Here is a 14,604-nt window from a genome sequence, read left to right on the forward strand (position 1 = left end):
TCAGGACTAGTGGAGAAGCAGGAATTAAACACATCTTTCTTTGGGTGGGGTGGGGAAAGCAGACTAAAAGAATGTAGTTTTGCCCCCTCGCAAGTCTCCTTTTTTTCACCACAATGCTTCTACTTTGTCAAGGTCAAGGAGTCTGAGTGGATTATTAGAAGCAGGAAGAGGCAGGCTCACCTAAGTTAACTAGGCTCCTCTCTGGATCCTTCAGAAGCATACCTTTCTTGTTTCTTTGGGGGGATTCTTAGGGGGTATTTTTCCAAATTTCCCCTCAAACTAAAAGTTGGGTGTTAATAGTCATTTAGACCAAGTAGGAAGGCTAAGATGTGTCCAAATTTTCATAAGGGCTGTGTGATTTTGGATAAGTTACTTAAACTTGCTGAGTCTCAGCTTCCCTATGTGGACAGAGAGGTATAAGAGCAAAAGCATGTAGAGACTATGTAAATGACACACCATCAGGGAGGCAGCAGCCCTTCCCGGGTGTTCAGCAAATATTGGACAGACTAGTAAAACATTTTCCCTCTATCAAATGCCCACCCAGTCTATGTATACAGTCAGACACCAAGTTTATTTTTAGAAAAAAAAAGAGCAAAGTTTATTGAAATTTCAAGCTACATCTGAAAAATCCAAATCCTGAAGACATACAGCAGGATAAGGTGTCAGAAAGTGGAAAGTGTCCACTGTCACAGAACCTCCTTACACAAACTTCCTGGGTACATCTCCCAGGCCCCCAAGGAATCAAAACCATTTACTTCTCTTATCCAACACAGGACTCCATCCTTTAATTCATCCCAAAGTTTCTTACAAGAAAAAAAACAAAAAAAAACAAAAAACCCAACCCCCCAAAACAACAACAACAACACAAAACCAACAACACAAACAAAAACAATTAAAAAAAAAAACCTCAAACAAAAAAGTGAAGTCCAAACTGATCTTCTCTCAACCCCATTCTATGTAGTCAGCACCAATGAATGGTGGGTTTGGCATTCAAATGAGGACTTCAGTGTCTTCAGTGGACAGATGGGGGAGGGATGCAGCAGCAAGGCATCTGTGGCTGCATTGTGAGGCTGGTCCCCCTCTCCCTCCCTTGTATCTTGAGTCTTAATTAATCTAAAGGACAAAGTGGATCAATTTGGTAAATTAGCACAGTCAAAAAATTAGCTTTAAGAGACAAGGGACCAGTCAGTACTCCCAAAGCTGATTAGGCCCTTCAACATGTAGGTGTATGTGTATATGTATACATCACTACACTAAGATATAGATCTAGCCCTATGGGTATATATATATGCATTTATGGCTATATAGAAAAACTATGCCAACACTAACCAAACAGAACTTTGTAAGCGGTCATCCCAAAGCTGTAATCCCACACTGGGCTGTGCACAAAGCCATGCAATATACCATATTAACCAACAGAAGGCTGACTTGGCTCAATCTCTCCCATCTCTGCCCCTGCCTGGGCAAGACAGAGGAGAAGAGAGAGGTTGCCTCTGCTTAAAACACAAGTGGCTTCTTCATAGGAACAGTTATTGTCAGATGAAGTTGTGGAAGATGTCCATGGAAATGAAAAACAGACCCCTTATACTTTCTGGAGCACACTGGCATTACATCTCAAACTACTTTCTCCTTTGCCAGCTGTAACTAAGTTGCCCAGGCCCTGGAAGCCCCTGGGCCCGGTAGCATGAGAGGCTCACTGGCTTGGGGTTACTAGGCCCCATGCAACTCAGTCTCCAGGGACCTGCTCTTTGTCAGGGGTCTGTCACTGGAGTGGACCCAGATGGCCATGTCCTTGAGACATCTCTTGGCACCAGCTATGTTAGTTGCAAAGTTCTCCACATGAGATGACGCTTGGGGAGCCAAAAAACAAACTGGAAAGAACTAGGTAGAACAAGTTGTGGCTCTGCCCACCCTGAGGACAGAGCCACTTACACCGCAGAACCACCAGGGGCTTCTGGGGTTTCTGGGGCTTCGGGTGCTGGCTCTTCAGGGCTCAGCCTGGACTGGAACTTTTCCAGCTGCTCTGGGCTTGCCAGGGTCTTCAGGAGGGTGTTCTCACGCTCCAGCTGGGAGTTCTTCTCCACCAGCTCACGGATCTGCTCCTTTAGGAGCTCCACCTCCTCTCTCACAGCATACATCAGATGACTCTTCACTAGATCCTGTCATGGAACAAAACTATTTGTTAGCCACCATGGCCCCTCCGCAGCACTGTCACTCTGCTATCAATCTGCTGCACTGGTCTTCATGCCACCATCATGCAACTCTCACCCAGCACATCGTTCCTAGAGCTCACTTCTTTGCCCTATTCTTACACACTTAAGACTCTTGCTTAGGACAGTTGCAGAATTTGGGCCATGTCAGGGTTGGGAGCCCAACTTTGTTCCAGACTCTCCAAATTACTCATGATTTTCAAGTCTGACTAGGTTAAGACCTCTCAGTTTATCCTGAGATAATTTTATGGCACAAATCTGGGGGAAGCCTACAGTGCACCCCATATTCTTGGTCTGTTTTATAAACAATTGCCAATAATATGAAATTGTTATCTCCTAAAAACGCACATCGAGTCACCTTTGTCTTGAAAACTCAAATAGGACACATGAACCTTACTCTGGGGAGAGGCAGAGCTTTCCGTACCCTTTGAATTTATTGAGGGATAGGGAACTGTGCCATTAAGCCCCACAGCACAGTTGAGGAGCTTATCACTGGAAGACGTCCCAAGTCTCTGCAGCATTTTGGCTGTTTGGTGGAGTGTGACCTCTACCTATTAAGAAGCAGGCCAGCAAAAGGGTGGGGTGCTTTGCTTTCTGTTTCCTCCCAACTCCTGACCCCAGCCCAGGATCTGCAGAGGCACTGCAGTGCAACTGCATCCAATGAGCTCTGGCCCCTGCCAACTGCAGGAAACAGACAAATCCAAGAGTTGCAATTCTCACCTTGCACCATTCAGGAGGGAGCCATAGGCTGCTGCAAAGCCCTGGGATAGAGGAGGAGTCAAAAAGGAGGTAGTGTACCAAGGGCAGACTAGGAATGTCCTAAAAGACATCCCGCTAATGGTCTCCAGTGAGAATAGGAAGCTGGCAGTTATTTTCTTTAGGGTCCTGGCTAAACGTTTTTGCATCCACCCCCTCAAACTGTCCAGAGTTACATAAGCTACAAATAAGTCAGGGGACGGTAATGACACAGTGATGCACTCACCATGGCCTGCTCAATCTTGTTGTCTAGGGCCACCACGCTGGCTCCAGAGGCACTGCCAAGACAAAAAGCAAAGCCACCCATTACTCACTCTAAGCCTGCCTAGGGTCTTCTTCTCTCCTGCCTCCTTGGCCTTAATTCCAGGCACTTAAGGTCTCTCTCCACCCCTGCAGGAAACTGCACTTCTCTAACCCCGCTAACCTTGCTTGGGCGCCGCCCTGAGTTCCAAAGGATTGGAGCTCTGCGCGGTTCTGAGGCGCCCGGGCCTGAGCGGCCTGCTTTCAGGCTATTTGCAAACAATAGAGCGCGCGCCCAAGTAAAGCCCCCCCGCTGCGGGGCCCCAAAGGTCCCGGGCAAACCTACCAATCTCCGGACCTAGCTAGGAATTCCTTCTCGATTTAGAAGCTTCGGACCTTTCCCCAGACGGTGCACAGCCTGCCCCGGCCCTGCCTAGCTCGCCGCCCCTCTGCCTTAGCAGCGGCAGCTGCTAGTTCTCACCGCGGCGCGGCAGCCGCAGGGACGCTCCGCCGGCAGATCCCAGCGTAGAGGTGACCCCCCCTCCTGCGTCCCCTACCCCCGCCCCTTCCCAGGATGCTACACCGCGGGGAAACAGGGACCAGAGCAAGGCTAGCTAGCTATGTGATCCACCTCGGAGCCCAGCCCCGTGGGCTCCGCGGCTCGATTCAGCGCGCGAGCTAGGGCAAGTGGTTACCTGTTATCCAGCTTAACGGAAACCACATCCCCTCCGAGCAGAGAAGAGAAGAAGGAGATGGAGAAATTGTGCAGCTGATAGACCGCCACCTCCATGGGGGTCTGATACATTTCGGTGTTCATGATTCGAGTTGCCGGGGGGGGGGGGGGGGGGGAGCTGTGGCTGGTTTGGGTGGCTGCTGGCGCGCTGCTACGGGATAGGCTCTGGAGCCGCAATTCGGCCCTGGAGCTTAGAAGGAAGTCTGCCTGGCAGAACCTGAGCAAGTCAGGCACTTCAAGCTCGAGGGAAGTCACCAAGTGTGTCACAACTCCACAGCTGCCAGCCCAACCCAGACTCAGAGATAATTTCGGCTCCTGCTTCTTTATATAGGAGGAGCCCGCTGCGTCACAGGGCGTCAGGGCCATGCAAATGAGTCCTGTACTGGGCTTTGTGGCCCATTTAAACCACATCCCCCTCGGTGAACCTTAGTCAGGGAGTGTAAACAGTTCAGCACTTTCTTGTGCCAATTGGCATCTCCAAAGAGGACTTTGGAGGCTGGTAAAAACCAAACTGGAGCTCTTTTCTAGAGAAATGAACAGCAGGTAGAAAGCATTCAGTAGAGGGCGGTACTGCATTTAAAAGCTTTCCGGGTGCCAATCCATGTGCTCTAACTGACTTTGCAATGCTCTCCTGTCACTCTCTGAATGCCTACCCCCACCATTAGGAGTCTCACTTTCTCCAGCTGACTGCATCTTTCCTTGGACACAGACTTTCCATCTGTATGTTCACTCACTCAGCAATGCAGCTGTCTAGCAAAGCATCAGCCAGATGCCTACCCAGCCTGGTCTAAACTTCAGGACCCACTCAACTCATCTCTTCCTTGAGAAGTACAAGTATGGGAATAATGGGTGGTTTGCATGTAATACACTCACAGGTGTGCACGGATCTGTGAGTGCATGTGTATGGGGGAAAGAGGGTTCAAGAGCTGATGAGATAGACACACACTAGGGAGCAGTAGGTGGGTGACAGAAGATGTGGAAAGAAGACAGAGCAGTGGAGTTGGCAATGGAGTGACCACAGATGCCAGTCCTTTTCTCTTTGGTCTCTACACCCTACTCTGCAAGAAAATACATTCACCACTATTACCTGAGAGCTCATGTCCCTATTTATTTTATTTTATGTGTATGAGTGTTTTGCTGGTATGTATGTCTGTGCACCACATGAGTGTCTGGTGTCTGTCTGTCTGAGGAGGCCAGAAGAGGGCATTGGATCCTCTGGGACTGGAGTTACAGAAGATTGTGAACAATCATGTGGTGCTGGCAATCAACTGGGTCCTCTGGAAGAGTAGCCAGCGCTCTTGCTGCTGAGTCATCTCTCCAGCCCTATTTTTATTTTTTTTTTTTTTACTTACTTACAGGCAGGGTCTATCTATGCAGCTCAAGCTGACCTCCAATCATAATTCTCTTACATGCTGTGATTGTAGACTACACCAACATGACTTGGCTAACTATTTTTTAAAAGATTTTTAAGGGATGGAGGGATGGCTCATCCATTAAAGGCTAGGCTCACAACCAAAAATATTTCTAAATCTTTCTTATAAACAGCAAGCTGAAGAAGAAAACTACAAACCAAAGCTACACATAAATTGCCTCAGGAAAAATAGCTCCAGTGTCAACAGAGCCCGGAGGAAAGGAAGATTTAGAATTTCTCCAGGTGCTCCCAAGCTGAGAACCCTGAAGCACTGACATCAAGGGGAACTTGCCTCCTCCAGAAATCTCAAAGTCCTGATAACAGTTCCATTTACTTGTGCATATTTCCTGCTTTCTTAACTTTTGTTTTATCATTCCTATAAAATATGAAATAATGAATGATACAGGGAATCCAAAGAGAAACTCCACCCCTGGGAAAAATTTGGCCAAACTATAAATAAATTCACTTTTATTTGCCCACTTCTGTTTACTTCAGAATACAGGAAACTAAGCTGGTACATTGTGGACCTAAGTGTCTAGTAGTAATGGATCCAACTATATATATACACCATTGAAGAGTACTTAATGATACCATAAGGAAAGAGGTTTCTGTTGTTTAATAAAATTACACATGTTTGCATCAAAATGTATTTTCATTCTTTTGGGCATTAAAAAGAAAGGAAGGAAGGAAGGAAGGAAGGAAGGAAGGAAGGAAAGAAAGAAAAAGACTGAAAAAGGAGGTGGCATCTAAAGCCTTGAGGTTCTTCCTACTCCTGCCTAAGAGAGGCCACCTGGTGGATAAAATTAGAACTGCAAGGATAAGAAACAGCGTGGGCAGAGACAGGGATAAGTGATGCAATCACCAATACTGTTTACACCAACCTAGGACTAGAGGAACATTAGGTTCCACCAACATATACAATAGTTTGCATGATGTTAAGGCAAGTACACATAAATCAGTGCTCCACAAGCTATGGTCCAATGAAACAACCCAGGGCAATCGTTCTATTGGAAAAGTACCGGGACCTCTTATCAGCAAAGGAGGTAATTATTTGCTTCAGGATATTTCTTAGACAGGTACCTGGTACTGACACCCTGGCTAAGGCCCCAGCCAAGCCCAATCTGAAGACCTTGATTTCCTCCTGGCTTTTAGTGCATTTATGTCACTGAACAGTCACTGTTTTCAACTATGAAATGGGGCTCCACTGGTAGATTTCAATGGTAAAATATTCAATGTCCACTGCAGTTGCAAAGAGCTGACCAAGCGCCCGGCAGTGGTGGTGCCCGCCTTTAATCCCAGCACTCGGGAGGCAGAGGCGGGTGGATCTCTGTGATTTTGAGGCCAGCCTGGTCTGGTCTACAAGAGCTAGTTCCAGGACAGGCTCAAAAGCTACAGAGAGACCCTGTCTTGAAAAACAAAACAAAACAAAAACCAAAACAACAACAAAAAGCAAAGAGATGACCAATAAACTCTCCAAGCAAATCTTTTGCATAGCCCATTCCATACCATTTAGGTGGGAGAAAATGCCAACCTCAAGACATTGTTAACTTCGGACTCCCTGAATGTGGTGTTTGCACTAAGTGGTGTGCAGCAGACAGAACAAAGTATAGGTAGTATTTATAGGTCATTAAGAACATTATCCGCAGCCGGGCGATGGTGGCACATGCCTTTAATCCCAGCACTCGGGAGGCAGAGGCAGGCGGATCTCTTTGAGTTCGAGACCAGCCTGGTCTACAGAGCTAGTTCCAGGACAGGAACCAAAGCCGCAGAGAAACCCTGTCTCGAAAAACCAAAAAAAAAAAAAAAAAATTAACCGAGGAGAAAAAAACCTTTTAAATTAGCAGCTTAGCTGCTCTTGGAGTTTCCTGATTTATTAATCTTCCCTCTGCCACCTAGAGCTTTCTTGGTCTGAAAAAAACTTCTGAGTTGATTTTTTTATTGCTTTGTAAATTTTTCCTAAACTACTGCTACTCACCCACCCCAAGAAGACAGTGGGAGGTAGGGATAAGACAGGTTGGCAGGGGCAAAATACCACCAGGAAAATGATGTACAAGAGAAGTAAAACAACCATTTTGATGAAGGTTTCTTCATTTGGAAACAGTGACAGAGAATTTCAGGTACTTTGAGGAAAGAAAAGAGGAAACAGGGGTTGCTCACAAGGTTGAATTGAATTGCTCACTAATAATACTTCAAATAAAAAACAACCTGAGTTTGAGATTCACTGACTATAATAGCTACCATAGCACTAGCTATGAGCTGACACTGTGCTGGCTATACCATAAACCCTGCATTTTAGGCAATATCACTACCATTTACAAATAAAAAAAACCCTGAGGGTCTGGTACCTTGCCCAACATGGTGAATACATTGCAGAGCTAGGACTCTAGCACAAATCTACTGACCAAGAAACTAAGTTTGTTTGTTTGACTATACCAGCTAATGGATAATTGTTGGTCAGGAAATAGGTTTACTGAAAGAGCAGAGATTACTGAAGTTGGAGGGATGAATTGGAGGAGTCAGAGAAGGGTAAGGAGGAAAGAAAGGGTGGAGAGAAAATGCCTGTAGGATGCTAGCAACTTTGGTGACAGACAAGAGGCTCTAAGGCCAACTTTGAGTTTTAAGCATAGTCAGCTTTTCTGACACTTGGAGATGGGAAAAATAATCAGACTGTCCTTAAGAGCTTTAGAAAAGGGCCATGTTGCTTTTACTGGTTAATGAATAAAGAAACTGCTTTCGGCCAATGGCTTAACAGAGTAAAGCCAGGTTGAAAGAGATCTAAAGAGCGCAGGCAGAGTCAGGGAGAAGCCGTGGAGCCCCTCCAGAGACAGACACCCGCCGGATGGAACTTTACCCAGTAAGCCACAGCCACATGGCGATACACAGATTAATGGAGATGGGTTAGTTTAGGATATAAGCGTTAGGCAAAAATACATTTAAGTTATTGGCCAAAAGTATTGCAAATAAAAAAATAAAATAAAACTGATTAAACTGAAAAAAAAAGAAAAGGGCCATGTTCATTTAGATCAGTTCAAAACACAATTGAGAAGTCTTCAAAGTCATGCCAGTCTAAGAAATAGAAGCTACTGGTGATTCCATAAAGGAATGAATATATAGTTCCAGAGCACACACTATTCCAAATAAAGTGTGTGGTTTTAGAATAACAATCACAATCTATTTAAACCTCAAAATTTTGCCCCCCCCTCCACTTACCGATATCCTTAGTTAAATCTCTCCATTTTTTCTTATTCTTGCTGTATTGTCTTTAGAATGAGGTCAGTAAGTAAACAAGCTTAGTTGGGCATTGTGGCATGCTTTTAATACCAAGAGGCAGAGACAGAGGCAGGCAGATTTCTGTGAGTTCAAGGCCAGTCTGGTGTGTGTAGGTTAGTCAGGGCTATGGAGTGAGTGAACCCTTAGGAAGGAAAGGAAAGGAAAGGAAAGGAGAGGAGAGGAGAGGAGAGGGGAGGGGAGGGGAGGGGAGGGGAGGGGAGGGGCAAATTTATACCATGAACTTAGTGGTTTTGTTTTTCTGACTGACCCACTATCCTGTGGATTCAGCCCACACTTAGACCAATCTCTCTCTTCTGCTATACGTCCATAGTTCTGTATGTGAAAAGTAAGCTTTATCTCAGTTTCCAGAGAATTACTGGATCCCAGGGTTATATAAAGAAAAAAAAAACTTCTGTAAATGTCTCTATACAAAGATTTTCTAATAAGGACAAGGGAGATTGGGGAAGGGGGTTGAACCTAAATGGTTAGTTTTATGGTTAACCCTCAGCATACCAGAAAACTCTTCTGTTTAAAACATTTGCACCAACCCTTGGAGTGGGTGAAAGATTGCACAGTACATTATATCCATTATCTAGTCTAATACTTCTGAGTAAAGTACTGATCTTATCCTTCTTTCCTGCACAAGTGGACTCCACACAGGAACGAGCAACTCAAGGCTTCAACAGCCCAACAACATCAACATTCAGAAATATTTCTAAGCCTCTTCTTCTACCCCACAACTTATAAATATAGCCTAGATCTGAAGCCAGCACGCCAGCAGTACCTGCTGATGAGCTAGGCCCTTCACTGGCTTCACTTTTAGCCCTAACACCACAGTACTTTTTGCAAGGAAGCAGACATAGCTGGCCCTACCTCCCTCAGGGGTGACCTCCTAAAGGTAATGAGGATGGATCAATTTTCCTCATTTCAGGAGGCCATGGGAGGTAGTTTATTGTTTGAGCTGGAAGAATATGTTCACATTCCCATTGGTCTGTTCTACTTTAAATGTCAAAGTCATCCGGACAAGAGCTCCTACTACCAGTAGATAGGTTACTGGGAAAAATCCTAGCAGCATAAACCTCACATGGGATCTCAGCATGGTGCGAAAGGGTGGAGATCAGGCTTGGGTGGGTGTGGTAGGTTGGAGGAGGCAGCAAGGGGGAACATCTTACTTCCCTTTTTGTCACACTTGAAGCATTGTGTACCACACAGCCAGAAGGAAACTATTTATAGGCAAGTCTTCCGTATTTTCTACAGGGAATGTTCCACCCAAGGATTCAGCAATATTGCCAGCAAAACACAGGGTCCTATGTCAGGAGAAGCGGAAAAGGACATGATGCGAGAGGTGTGGGACCAGCCACAAAACAAATATTGGGTTAGGAGCTAGAAAGGGAAATACAAAAAGGATATTGAACGCCTGAGCATTAGTACAGTGCTAATGGGATAGGTCAAAAAAATCCCTCCCCAGTTACTCCTCCAGATATAGCCCCCTTCTATCTAGGGTCTGTCTAGTTCTGGTTACTTACTTGTCCCATTTTCTGAAGAGGCTGGGGGAATACGGAGGCTGAAATGCCATGGTATAATCTGTCCTTGTTTCTTTCTTATCTTCTCTCTTCCCCTCTGGTTCCACTCCAATGTGGGAGACTATAGACACGAAGGCCACTGCCACTTACATAGTTATTTTGACTTCATGGAAAATCCCCAATGTTCAGAAGGAGAGAAGCAAGAAGAAAAGACGGTGACAGTGAAAGTGTCTTGTTCTCTGTAGATCATGTGAATTGCCTTGCATAGCCAGGACCCAGAGCCTTAATTTTGTTGGGCGGGAAAGTGGGGAGGATGTAGATGCAAATGCAGAAGGCAATGGTATTGCGGGTGTGGGGGACAAGTAGAATCCTGGTAGAAAGATGGGTACTCTCTTGGAGAAGCAGCTCTAGCAAATGATTTGGGGCACACCCTGGCACTGGATGATGGCAAGAACAATGAATTGTGCCTTTCAGCTCCCTCCTGGACAGGGTCCCGTGTGAGCTTCACAAACAATATCTGAGTGACACTAGGGATAGGAGGCAGAATTTCAATAGGCATTCTGCCCTCACCTCCCCTACCCCCGCCCTCATTAACATGAGTAAACATTGCTCTCCTCAAACCACCTTCATTACCCCGACTTTGGTGGCTAGCTGTGGGGAGGTCTTATATTGGAGTCTCAACAGGAATGGAACTATTGATGACTTTTCAGGAATGTAGTTTAACCTCAGTGGATCTCGAATTTCATGAACCTTGTGTCAGTATTTATGCCTGTCTCCTTTCCCTTTATACCTTGTGGCTGTCACAATCAATCTCCTTAATTTTTCCAAGCCTTCTTCACATTTTCACCCTTACCAATAACTATAAATTTCATGAAAAAGAGGTTTGTAAAATTAACATAATTAAAAAGCAAACTGGTAATATAAGATATCAATTATGATTCCTTCTAGAATATCTTAAGTTTTTGGCAAGTTTAGAATTTCTCCCTACTGTTAGACCTTGGTGAAAAGTTTATGTAAAGAAAACAAAACAAAACAAAAAACTAGGGTTTGGCACAGGAGTGTAGCTTGGAGTTCATGGGGACCATACCATTTCTACCTCTGGGCATAATTTCAAAGTGAAGAGTAAAGTTTTCTTATTCCCATCCTCTCCTCTCTTTGGCTACTGCCTACCTGAAGCTGATAATATAGCCGCCACAGAATATGGTGTTTTTGTAGGATCTGTTTTCTCTAACACAGTGACTGACAGTGCCAAGAAGGGTTTGTAATGCAAGGCCACCATGGGGGGTTCACTTCTCCCTGTCATGTTCTTGACCTTTCTCCCTTGGCCAACTCAATCTTAATCTCATTCCATATCCTTTATGAAGCAGATACTGGGGTTGTTTGCACATCCATCCCCAAGCCAAGAGACATATTAATAAAGGCAAATAACTTCTCTCTGAAAATCTTGGTGCACTATAGCCTTACAGAGGCTGGGAAAATAAGAGTGTAATATGACCAAGGACACACTGGCAGGGTCTTCTTACCCACTTTGCTCTGTGAAGCCATCTTGAGAGCCAAAATTCCAAATCTTTTTTTTTTTTCTGGCAGTTGCCAAGGTTACTTTGATTGTTACATCAAGGACTTAAGGCTACTAGAAATGCTTAGGAGACAAAAACCAAGAGAACTCTGTTAGGGTGGCAGAGACAACAGACAAGGGGCTTGCTAATAAGGCAGAGGAACTTGTCAGGGAGGCAGAGTTAGCAGTCAAGGGGTTTGTGAAGAAGGCACAGGCTCTAAGGTGGAACACCTGGCTTCACTGGGTGACCCACAATAAAATAGGTGACCTTTGAAGTGATATAAGTTCTCTAAGGAATATAAGAATGGCTAATATTTAATCCCAGCACTTGGGAGGCAGAGGCAGGCGGATTTCTGTGAGTTCGAGACCAGCCTGGTCTACAAGAGCTAGTCCCAGGACAGGCTCCAAAACCACAGAGAAACCCTGTCTCGAAAAACCAAAAAAAAAAAAAAAAAAAAAAAAAAAAAAAAAGGAATGGCTAATACTAATAATGCCAGCTTCTTCAGGGATTTTGTTTCCTGAATCTACAATGGGTCTTACATTGTGCTTAGTAAAGCTCCTTTACATCACAGCAGAGCTATTCACCAAACAGTCACTTGAGGTGGATCCTTGGGTCTCTTTTGTGGAACTCTATAACTTGTAGAGAGAGGCGCTACAGATTTCAAAGGGTCTGGTCTGTCCACACCCTACCCTGGGGTTTCCTGGATGGTGAGAAGGCAGTTTAGATAGAGTGGGAGGCCACAGTGGGGATACAGAAATTGGCTGAGAAATACTTCTCTCAAAACAGAAAGCAGAAAAATAGGTGGAATTATTCCTTGGGCAGGGCCCCCCAACCATGGGAATAGTGCCAGAGAACACTTAAAGGAGTGATGGGAGTGGTTAAGGAAGGCCTTTCAACAGGTTTAAGAAATGCTGACAAGGGATACACACACCTTCTCAGGAAGAAAGAGAAAACACACACACACACACATAATCCCTCCCAATGCAAACACCTTCCTCAACCATTAATACAGTCCAATTCCTGGAGATAGTCAGGGAAAGAAGTTCATTCCTTCTCCCTCCATCCCTCTGCTCTTCCTTTGCTTTTTCCAGCTTCCTTACGTCCTCAAAGGGATAGTAAGATAATAAGATATGACAAGACAATGTAAACTCTAGAGTTTATGTTAGTGTCAAAAGGCAGGGCCTCTATTCTGTCATTCTGAGCTGGCTATGTGTTGTATAGAAGTCACAGGTGACAGGATCTTAGAAGAAACTTGGAGTGACATTCAAATGGTCACTAGAGAAACCAGCTTTAAACATTTAACTGCACGCTGGGAAGAGGAAATCCTTGGCACTGCCAGGACTATATTTTCAAAGTTGTCAATCATATATTCATTATAATGGAGTCTTTTAAATAAAGGACAAATAAATACAGGTGACATTTGTACACAATCAATCATATGAGATGCCTAAGAAATGACTCCTACAGGTTCTTCCAGAGGACAGTTCTAATTAGGGCCAATCCTGGCATAGCCTTTTGTGACTGGCTACCTCTGAATGTGATTTGAAGGACAGAGGAGAAGAACTTCATCCTAATTGTTTCCAGACCTTCAGCTGTGGTGCCTATAAAGACCACCATCACCATCATGATTCTGGGTTCCAGTGACATCTTCTGGAGTTATACTTTGAGGAACTAGAAAAGTTTTATTGTCAATGGAAAGCAACCCTAAAGAGGTGCCAGTGGCAGCCATTAATAGTTAAAGTGCTTCAGTATGAAGTAAATTATCGAAGCACTTTCTGTAGTCAGCGGCCAATCTAAGTTAGAACACAATTTAGACTCACAGAAAATAAATCTTGATAGTGGTCATGGAGGGATAGTGATGGGACACTCCAGTGAGCTTCTCAGGCTTTAGCTCTAGCTAGTGAGACTTGTCAGGAGAAGGGAAGGTTAGTTTTTAGGTCATTTGGATGCATCTCTTCTACACTAGTCCAAGGAACTGCTTTTAAGGGCTGCTGACAAAGAATTCACACATCTTATCAGAAAGAAAGAGATGCACAAAGCATGCACGCGCGCACACACACACACACATTATGCAAACACCTCCTTCTCTAGCCTTTCACAAAGTCTGATTCCTAGAGATAGGCAGGCAAAAAGAGGTCTCATCTCCCTTTCTCCTTGGTTGCCAGCTTCCCTATCACTCTCAGTAAGGTAATAGGGCCATAGTATATGGCAATATAGAAAGACAGGGCACTTTAAATCAAGTCAGAGCTTGAATCATGGCTTAAAGGTGTGAACCAAGAAAAGGCCTATCTAAATAGCTCCTGTGGTACCATAGATAGATACTGAGTTCTACTTTGTATGATGTAGTTCAACATATTCTAGGCCAATTACTTAATTTTCCATGTTTCTCACTCTTAGAAACTTGATAAGACCACAAGAGAGCTATTATTAGGGGGATAATGTCAAACCTACTCTGTTTTTGTTTTATGTCTTTTTTGGGGGGAGGGGAGGAGAGGTGTGGAGACAGCTTCTTGCTATACAGTCTTGACTGGCCTGGATCCTGTTTTGTAGTCCATGTTAACCTTGAACTTGCAGAAATAGTCCTGCTTCAGCCTCCTCAGTGTTGGGATTACAGGCGTGTGCCTCCATGGTCAGCCTTTCTGAAATACTTTGATTTATATATAAACATTGGAAAACTTTGCCCCTGCTATGAGAAATAGATTATTTCTAAGGCACTTCACAGCTGTTTTGAGAATTCTGTCTGTGAAGCTCAGGAGGTTTGGAAATGGGATATCACAACAGGGAAGAGAGAACTCAGGCCAGAGAATAGGAAGGGTCTGACTTTTCTGAACATCGTAGTCAATGAACAGACTTTACCTCCATTTACAGAAGTTAGCTTTACTGAAGGTCCACACTTGTCATCTAA

General features: G+C 44.6%; 1 protein-coding gene across 7 annotated transcripts in view; it reads right to left on the reverse strand.

Moving 5' to 3' along the window:
* Positions 1-580: 580 nt before the first annotated feature.
* Positions 581-14,604, reverse strand: part of LOC121436941 (TSC22 domain family protein 3) — a 67,753-nt gene continuing 53,729 nt past the window's right edge. For 4 of the 7 annotated variants that reach the window (XM_041636845.1, XM_041636847.1, XM_041636844.1 and 1 more), the window contains exons 3-4: positions 3,193-3,244; positions 581-2,159 (exon numbers count right to left, since the gene is read on the reverse strand). In XM_041636845.1, the coding sequence (XP_041492779.1) occupies positions 1,929-2,159; positions 3,193-3,244 (283 nt within the window). In that variant the 3' untranslated portion in view covers positions 581-1,928. Of the gene's footprint in view, positions 2,160-3,192; positions 3,245-3,552; positions 3,704-3,901; positions 4,251-10,146; positions 10,296-14,604 lie in introns of those variants that run through there. The other 3 variants (XM_041636846.1, XM_041636843.1, XM_041636849.1) reach the window with 3 other exon arrangements.

Source organism: Microtus oregoni, unplaced genomic scaffold, assembly GCF_018167655.1.
Source record: "Microtus oregoni isolate MIOR12 unplaced genomic scaffold, Mior012 000050F_009, whole genome shotgun sequence".
In the NCBI taxonomy this organism is placed as follows: Eukaryota; Metazoa; Chordata; class Mammalia; order Rodentia; family Cricetidae; genus Microtus; species Microtus oregoni.